The sequence below is a fragment of the Orycteropus afer genome, unplaced genomic scaffold, assembly GCF_000298275.1.
Source record: "Orycteropus afer afer isolate SDZICR_OR568_19922 unplaced genomic scaffold, OryAfe1.0 scaffold00930, whole genome shotgun sequence".
Taxonomy (NCBI): Eukaryota; Metazoa; Chordata; class Mammalia; order Tubulidentata; family Orycteropodidae; genus Orycteropus; species Orycteropus afer.
In genome coordinates, this window is record NW_006922517.1 from 67251 (window position 1) to 77350 (window position 10100).

The 10100-nt window shown below is 35.2% G+C and overlaps 1 protein-coding gene and 1 non-coding gene across 2 annotated transcripts in view; one reads left to right on the top strand and one right to left on the bottom strand.

Annotated features, from left to right (window-relative positions):
• ATP7A (ATPase copper transporting alpha) overlaps positions 1-10100 on the top strand; it is a gene marked incomplete at its 5' end in the record, with an annotated part of 170780 nt that overhangs the window by 33851 nt on the left and 126829 nt on the right. Inside the window, one exon of the mRNA XM_007958337.2 lies at positions 7541-7702. Within this exon, the coding sequence (XP_007956528.2) occupies positions 7541-7702 (162 nt within the window). The remainder of the gene's footprint in view (positions 1-7540; positions 7703-10100) is intronic.
• LOC122151951 lies at positions 9706-9813 on the bottom strand. The gene has a single exon (XR_006164347.1). It is a non-coding gene; the product is annotated as a U6 spliceosomal RNA (small nuclear RNA).

Sequence of the window (10100 nt, forward strand, 5' to 3'; positions counted from 1 at the left end):
GTTGTCAAAAATGAATTGGAGTGCATAAAGATCAATATCCTAGGTATTTGCTGAAATGGACTGGTATTGGCCAATTTGAATGAGACAGTCATATGATCTGCTATGCTAGGAATGACAGATTGAAGAGGAATGGTGTCACATTCATTACCACAAAGAATGTTTCCAGATCTATCCTGAAGTACAATGTTGTTAGTGATAGAATAAATTCCTCATACCTACAAGGAAGACCAGTTAATACTACTATTATTCAAATTTATACACCAATCACTAAAGTCAAAGATGAGGACATTGAAGATTTTTACCAAATTCTGCAGTCTGAAATTGACCAAACATGTAATTGAGATGTGTTGATTATTATTGGTGATTAGAATTTGAAAGTTGGAAATGAAGAATCACCAGTAGTTGGAAAATATGGCCTTGGTGATGTAAATGATGCCAGAGATTGCATGATAGAATTTTGCAAGAGTAATGACTAATTCATTGCAAATACCTTTTTTCAACAACATAAATGGTGGCTATACATGTAGACATCACCAGATCGAATCAGATTGACTACATCTGCAGAAAGAGGTGATGGAGAAGCTTGATATCTTCAGACAAAAGTTGGCCAGGAGTTGACTGTGGAACAGACCATCAATTGCTCATATGCAAGTTCAAGTTGAAGGTGAAGAACATTGAAAGACATCCATGATAGTTAAAATATTACTTTGATTGTATTCCACTTGTTTTTAGAGACCATCTGAACAATAGATTTGACACACTGATAACCAATGACCGAAGATGAGATGATGAATTGTGGGATAACATCAAGAACATCATCCATGAAGAAAGCAAAACATCATTAAAAAGACAGGAAAGGAAGAAAAGACCAAAATTGATGTCAGAAGAGACTCTGAAACTTGTTCTTGAATGGAGAGTAGCTGTAGGAAATGGAAGAAATGACAAGATAAAATTGCTTAACAGAACATTTCAAAGAGCAGTTCAAGAAGACAGAGCTACTTATTATAATGAAATATGCAAAGACCTGGAGTTAGAAAACCAAAAAGGAAGAACACACTCAGCATTTCTCCAGCTAAAAGAACTGAAGAAAAAAATTCAAGCCTCAACTTGAAATATTGAAAGAATTCTATGGGCAAAATATATAATGATACAGGAAACATAAAAAGAAAATAGAAAGAATACACAGAGTCAGTACAAAAAAAGAATTGTTCGATGTTCATCTATTTCAGGAGGTGGCATATGATCAAGAACCATGGTATTGAAGGAAGAAGTCCAAGACTGCACTGAAGGAATAGGTAAAAACAAGGCTCCAAGAATAGTTGGAATACCCATTGAGATGTTTCAACCAACAGATGCCACGTTGGAAGCACTTACTGGCCTACACCAAGAAATTTTAAGATAGCTAACTGGCCAACTGACTGGGAAAAGATCCATATTTGTACCTATTCCACAGCAACATGATACAATAGGATGTGGGAATTATCAAACAATATCATTAATACCAATGCAAGTAAAATTTTGCCGAAGATAATTAAAAAACGGTTGCAGCAGTGTATTGACAGAGAACTTCCAGAAATGCAAGCTGCATTCAAAAGAGGTTGTGAAATGGATATCATTGCTGATGTCAGATGGATCTTGGCTGAAAGCAAAGAATACCAGAAAGATGTTTACTTGTGTTTTATTGACTGTGTGGATCATACCAAATTATGGATAACTTTGCGAGGAATGGGAATTCTGGAACACTTAAATATGCTCATGAGAGACCTGTTCATAGACCAGGAGGCTGTAGTTTGAACAGAACAAGAGGATGCTGCATGGTTTACAATCGGGAAAGGTGTCACATCAGGGTTTTATCCTTTCACCATACTTAGTCTGCATGCTGAGCAAATAATCTGAGAAGCTGGACTATATGAAGATGGGACATTAGGATTGGAGGAAGACTCATTAACAACCAGCAATATGCAGAGGACACAACCTTGCTTTGTGAAAATACAGGTGACTTGACGTATTTACTGATGAGGATTAAAGGCTACAGTCTGCAGTATGGATTACGTCTCAACATAAAGAAAACGAAAATCCTCACAACTAGACCAATAAGCAGCATCATGATAAATGGAGAGAAGATTGAAATTGTCAAAGATTTCATATTAGTTGGATCCACAATCAACACCCATGGAAGCAGCAGTCAATAAATTAGATGTCATATTGCTTGGCAAATCTCCAAAAGACTTCTTTAAAATATTGAAGAACAAAGATGTCACTTTGAAAACTAAGGTGTGCCTAACTCAACCTATGGTATTTTCATTCGCCTCATATGTATATGAAAGCTGGACAATGAATAAGGAAGAGGAATTGATGCTTTTGATTTGTGGTGTTGGCAAAGAATACTGAAAGTACCATGCACTACCAGAAGAACAAAGAAATCTGTCTCAGAAGAAGTGCAGCTGTAATTTTCCTTGGGAACCAGAATGGTCACACTTCATCTCACCTGCTTTTGTCATTTTTTCAGAAGCAACCATTCCCTGGAGAAGGATATCATGCTTGGTAAAGTGGAGGGTCAGTAACAAAGGGAAAGACCCTTAAGGCGATGGATTGACACAATGGCTTCAATGATGGGTTCATGTATAGCAAGGATTGTGAAGATGATAGACAACTGGACAGCATTTCATTCTGTTGTACATAGAGTTACTATGACCCGGAGCCGACTTGATGACACCTCAGAACAACACCATCAACAATGTGTTTAGGGTTTTTGTTCTACCTCCTTGTTCATTGCATAGTGCCTGTGGTCATAAAAGCTTGCACAGGACCATCCAATGGACAATAGTTGATCTCTCTTCACCTGGAGTAACGAAGGAGAGTCAGGAATGGGAGTAGGCAATGAGATGTGTGACTAATTGACTCCAAAAACAACTGCCTCTTTTGCCCAAAGAACTTGATAGTGCCCAGGTACCATTGCTGAACCTTTTGATTTTATAAGAGAGTCCTAATCCAAGGGGGGAAAAGGCAGAACAGAATTTCAAATTCTTATTGAATCTAGATTTTCTAGAGCTATGGAGGCTGAATGAACCCCATGAAGCTATTGCCTTAAGATAGTGTTTAAGCCTTAAACCAAGAATATTACCTGAAGTCTTCTTACAACCAATCAATACTTTTGCTTAATTAGGAAAGAATGTCTGCCTTGAGCATTATGGTCTTTTAAAGTCTATCTATAAGGGATCAAATTAACAACAGCAACTTGAAAGATTATAAAGGAACCTTAGGAGTCAGTGATGTATGTTAATTAAAGAAGAACAGCTTGGAAAAAGGTGAGAATTGTTGCAGAACTCGAAGAATGTAATTAGTGTCACTGAAATGTACATGTTGTTAGTTGTTAAGTGTTATTGATTTGGTTTTTACTCATAGGAACCCAACATACAACAGAATGAAACAGTGCCCAGTCCTGCACCATTCTCACAATTGTTGCTGTGTTTGAGCCCATTATTGCAGCCATTGGGCCAATCCATGTTGTTGATGATCTTCCTCTTTTTTGCTGATCTTGCATTTACCAAGCATAATGTCCTTCTCCAGGGACAGGTCCTTCCTGATAACATGTACAAAGTGTATGAGATGAAGTCTTGCCATCATCACTTTGAAGGAGCATTCTGGCTGTTTCTTCCAAGATAGATTTGTTTGTTTTTTGGGCAGTCCATAGTATACTCAGTATTCTTCACCAACACCATAATTCAAATGCATCAACTCTTCTTTAGTCTTTTTATTCATTCTTCATCTTTCACATATATTTGAGGCAATTGAAAATACCATGGTTTGGGTCAGGCCCACTTTAATCCTTGAAGTGACATCTTTGTTTTTTAATACAAAGAGTTCTTTTGCGATAGATTTACCCAATGCAGTGTGTCATTTGATTTCTTGAGTGTTGCTTCCATAGGCGTTGATTGTGGATCTAAGTAAAATGAAATACTTGAAAACTTCAGTCTTTTCTCTGTTTATTGTGATGTTGTTTGTTGGTCCAGTTGTGAGGATTTTTGTTTTCTTTATGTTGAGGAGTCATCCGTAGTAAAGGCTTTGACCTTCATCAGTCAGTGTTTCAAGTCCTATTCATTTTCACCAAGTAGTGTGTGTCATCTGCATATCACAGATTGTTAACGAGTCTTTCTCCATTCCTAATGCTGCTTTTTCATACAGTCTGATTTCGCCCATTATTTGCTCAGTATACAGATTGAATAAGTATGGTGAAAGGACACACATCATATAGAAAGTTGAATAGGTGTATGTTTTTACTGTGTATATTCTCAACAACAACCACAAAAATGACACATTTAAAAAATAAATTAACTCTGTGAGGGTATATTTCTGGATTCTCATTTCTATTCCATTGATCTGTATGTCTGTCCTTATGCCAGTACTACACAGTCTTGATTCCTGTACCAGGTTGAGGAAGTTCGTTACTATTCCTAGCTTGTTGGGTATTTTTATGGTGAAGGGGTTTTGAATTTTGACAGATGAATTTCCTGTGTCAGTTAAGATGTTCATGTGGCTTTTGTAATTTACTATGTTAAATGTGCTGCATTGCATTTAATGATTTTATTCATTGAATTAACCTTGTATTGTGATAATTCCCACTTGAATATAGTGTACATTAGTTATATATTGCTGGATTAGGTTTGTTGGTATTTTATTGAGGATTTTACATCTATATTCATAAGGGATATTACTTTGTAGTGTTCTTAAATGTCTTGTCTGCTTTTGGTATCAGTAATAATGACCTTATAGAATGAGTTGTTGTTGTTGTTGTGTGCCATAGAGTTGGACCCGACTCATAGCGACCCCTCCTTGGGTTTCCAAGGCAGTATCACTATGAAAGTAGGTTGCTTCATCTTCCTTCAGAGGAGTGGCTGGTGGATGTGAACCACCAGCCTTCTGGTTAGCATTCAAGTGCCTTAGGCACTGCGCTACCAGAGTTAAGAATTATTATCTCCACTTCTCTTTTTTGGAAGAGTTGGTGAAGAATTGGTGATAATTCTTTAAACAGTTGATAGAATTCACTGGTCAAGCCATCTAGTTCTGGAGTCTTTGTGGAGTTTTTTGATTACTAATTCAGTCTCTTGTTAGATATCTATTCAGATAACTCATATCTTCTTGAGTCATTTTCAGTAGTTTGTGTCTTTCTAGGTTTTATTCATTTCATCTTGGTTATCTAATTTGTTTGCATACCATTAATTGTTGATAGTATGTTCTCTTATTTTCCTTTGGTAAGGCCAATAGTAATGTCCTCCCTTGCATTCGTTTGAATAATTTGAGACTTCTCTCCTTTTTCTTGATCCATTTAGCCAAAAGTTTGTCATTTTTGTTGGTCTTTTAAAATGATACTGTCTTCTGTTTTCCTATTCTCTATTTCATTAATTTATTCTCTAATCTCTATTATTTTCTTTCTTTGTCTTGTTTTAAGTTAACTTTGCTCTTCTTTTTCTAGTATCATAAGTTTGAAGATTAAGTTATTGATTTGATTTTTTTTTTTGTTTAATGTAGGTTTTTACACTTATAAATTTCCCTCTAGGCATTGCTTTTATTTCAGTTATTGTACTTGTCACCTACAGGCTTTCTGTTTAGTTTTTTCTTAAAAAATTTTTTTCTTTATTAACATTCTATTTAGTGAGACATAATTCTCATAGTTTTCTTTAATTCTTTACACATAGTTGGCTTTAGTTCTTTGAACATATTTAAAATATCTGATAAATATTTGTCTGATAATTTCAGCATCTGGGTTTTCTTAGGGGTAGTTCCTATTCTTATTTTCTCTGTGTTTTGACTCTACTTTTTTGTTTCTTTGAATGTCTCTTAACTTTTAATTGAAAACTGGATATTTTAATTAATATAGTATGGCAACTTTGGAACCCAGATTCCCCCTGCCTCCTGTTTTCAGGATTTGTTGTTGTTGCTTGTTTTAAAACCTTTCTAAACTAACTGTAAAATTGATATTTTTTGTGTGTGTGTGACCACTGAAGTCTCTGCTTGGTTATCTTAGTTGTGCTCTTGTCAGGACAAACATATTTATCCTTGTAAGTGAGCACTTCCTGGGAAGTATCAGGCAGGTATAATAATGACAGTTCTCTGGAAATGAGGCTTTGAAGGCGCTCCATCCACTTCCTGTGGCTTCCATTTTACTTATTTATTTTTAAACCATGATTGTGGACTATTGGCTTTCAAGCCTACTGTGGAGCTGGAAGGAAGGGGATGTGAATAGGGCAAGTTATAACAACATATATTCTACTCTTATTGTTATCAATTTGTTTTTCTTAATAAGTACTTCTAATATTGTTACAAGCCTTTATTTAATTTCTAGATTTCTGAAAACATTGATTCTGACAATTTTTGCCAGTTTCCTCATTGCTTTTATGAAGGAGAAAATTTTCAAAGGTCCTTACTCAACTATTTTTGCTGGCATTCCCTCAGGAGATACTCTTGAATAATGTTTCAAGAGTAATTTTTTTTATACTGTTAAATTTTTTTATATACTCTTTGGTCATTTTATAAAGCCTTTCAATGGGTGTTCTGATAGTTCTGTACAGTCATGTCATTGCTTTTTGGGTTGAAGATTTGCTGAGTTTCTCACATAGTCATTCCATAAATCCTGCCCCTCACATTTAGAGTTCAGTGTTCAACTAAACTGTGACCTCACTCAAGACATAGGCAAAATGCATTTATAGACATACAAAGACAAGACACTTTTACTATCTATTATGGATTGAATTGTGTTCCCCAAAAAAATGTGTATTGTAAATTCTAACCTCTATGCCTGTGGTTATAATCCCATTAAGAAATGGATTGTCTTTGTTATGATAATGAAGCAGGATTAGTGTGGAATTTGTCTTGAGTCAATCTTTTTTGGGGTATAAAAGAGGTTAAAAAAGCAATTGAAAAAGCAGATATGGAGGAAGATAGATGCCAATCCACATAGAGACCAATGAGAAACTAGGAAACAGAACCTAAATAGACAAGGACCTTCCCCCAGGGCTGATAGAGAGAGGAAATCTACTTGTGGAAGCAGCACCCTGAATTTCAACTTCTAGCCTCCTAAACTATGAGGGAAAAAAAATCTTGTTTGTTAAAGACCCTCATTTGAGATATTTCTGTTATAGCAACACTAGATAACTAAGACACTACCCATTAACCCTCACAAAAAGTAATACTAAAGGCTGGTTGAAAATATATATCAAGAAGGAAGCAAGGAATTAGATTAAAAAAACAATGATAGATGTCAAATCCTTTATTACTAAGCAGTAATGACAGGAAGAGAAGGGCTTTTTAAATGAGATCCTGAAATTCAATCAAGCCTATTGTAGCTAAAACCATGCTTTGTTTAATATGGTATAAAAATGCTATTCTAATGATCATATTTAAAGCATGCTAAGAGTTCTGATAAGATCCTATGTGGTAATCCCACGTTACAAATGTCCTTTTAGTTTAAAGTTATAACTCTCATCATACTTAGTGGAAAGAAAAGTATATTTCTGAATAAAAAAGACTTTGCTTTTAACAGGTGAGAGGAATGACTTGTGCTTCCTGTGAACATAAAATAGAGTCTACTCTCACAAAACATAGAGGGATTTTCTACTGCTCTGTGGCCCTGGCAACCAATAAAGCACATATTAAATATGATCCAGAAATTATTGGTCCCCGAGATATTATCCGGACAATTGAAGTAAGTGCCAAGACTTTTGCATTTCTGTGTTCTTCCCTATTCAGTCAACACTCTTGAACTGCTTCTGTTTTGCATCAGAAGTTGTTATTAGGTGCTGTGGAGTCAGTTCTGACTCCTAGTGAACCTGTGTACAGCTGAACAAAACTGCCTGTTCCTTAAATCTGACCCTTGAGGCAAAATCTGTCTCAAAATTTGATTTGAATTTGTCTGTGCTATTTTCCTTGGTCTTCGCAGGAAGAGTTAGACGAAAGTACATTGCATTATTAATGGGCAGCGGTCTTCAGTTATAACTATAAATCATTTTAAAATATTTTAAAATGGAAGTAAAGTACAATTTAGTATGAGTAAGATTCATGTAATCACTAAGAAAGTGAAGTATCCTTCTAGATGCTTTATTGCTTATTATGTCAAAGTAAATGACCTTTAAAATACTTTATTGTGGAGTAATATATGTAACAAAATGTTTGCCATTTCACCATTTTTACATGCACAATTCAATGACGTTAATTACATTCACTATGTTATACTCAAGGAGCTCTGGTGGAGCAGTGCCTAAGTCATTTGACGGCTAACCAGAAGGTTGATGGTTCAAACCCACCAGCCACTCTGTGGAAGGAAGACGGGGCAATCTATTTCCATAAAGATTTATAGCCTCAGAAACCCACCAGGGGTCACCGTGAGTTAGAATTGACTTGGTAGCAGTGGGTTTGATTTTTTTGGTTTTTATGTTGTGCTACCATCATCCCTATTTCCAAATTTTTCATCATCCTTAACAGAAACTCAGTACCCCTTACACAGTAACTCCCTATTTCCCCCTCCCACCTATCCCTGGTTACTACAGATAAACTTTGGTCTATATGCATTTACCTATTCTGGATGTTTTATGTAAGTGAGATCACACAATATTTGTCTTTTGTGTTTGACCTGTTTCACTGAGCATAATGTTTTCAGGGTTCATCCATGTTGTAGCATGTATCGGAACTTAATTTCTCTTTATGATGAATAGTATTCCATTGTATACGTATATTACATTTTGTTTATCCGTTCATCTCTTGATGGACACTTGAGTCATTTCCACCTTTGGCTATTGTGAATGATGCTGCAGTGACCATTGGTATACTAGTGTCTGTTTAAGCCCTTTCTTCCAATTCTTTTGGTTGTATAACTAGGAGTAGAATTGCTGGGTCATATGGTAATTCTGTTTAACTTTTTGAGGAGCCACCAAACAGTTTTCCCCAGCAGATGCATTTTATAATCCCACTGGCAGTACTTGAGCATTCCAATTTCTCCACATCCTCCCTAACGCTTATTTTCCATTTTTCTAATAATGGTCATCTTAGTAGGGGTAAAGTGGTATCTTATTGTGTTTTGATTTTCATTTCCTTCATGACTAATGATGTTGAGTAGCTTTTAATGTGCTTATTGGCCATTTGTATATCTTCTTTGGTGAAATGTCTACTCAAGTCCTTTGCCCATTTTTTTTTTTTTTTTGCATTAGATTGTTCAAGGTTTTTTTGTTGAATTCTAGGAGTTTCTTTTTTTGTTTATGTGTGTACACACAAAACTCCTAGAACTCAACAATAAATATATATATTCTAGATATTAAACCCGTATTATATATATGGTTCCCAAATATTTTCTCCTGTTCTGTAGGTTGTTTCTTTACTTTCTTGATAAAGTCCTTTGATGTGCAAATCTAGTTTCTTTTCCTGTTTTTTTAATTGGCTGAATTTTTTAAGTAAACTTTTTTTGAATTGAAAAGTTACTTATTCAGAAATATTATCTCTCAACTCTTATTCTATATTAAATCATGTCAAAGAATGATGTTACAAAGCAGTAGCTAATCATTTCATCCTGTATAGAGGATAACAATTGCCTTATCAGCACATTGGTATACTCTACTAAATAGTGAAATACAAATTCAACTCATTCACTTACATATTTGGTAAACTTCATATCAAAAAATTGTTTTACAAAGCTTGTATTGATCTTTCAGTCCAAGATTGAAAATGGGATGCTTCATGATTTTGTGTGCCATCCTTGTGCAGGGGCCATGCTGATCTTCTCTGTATTATTCCAACTTTAGTATATACCAAAGCAAACACTTCAGTAAAATTTTTATACAGAAAAATACACAAGTCATCAATGTACAAATTTTGATTTTCCACAATCTGAACACATCTTTGTAACCAGCACCCAAATCAAGAAAGAGAACATTATTACCCCCTTTCATACCCATTCTCCACCACTGTCCACCCAAGGGTAACCACTATCCTGACTTCACACAGCATAGATTAGTTTTTACCTGTTTTTGAACTTTATCTAAATGGAATTGTATAATATACAACCTCAAATCTGGCTTCTGTTATTCCACATTATATTTGTGAGATTTTTCCAT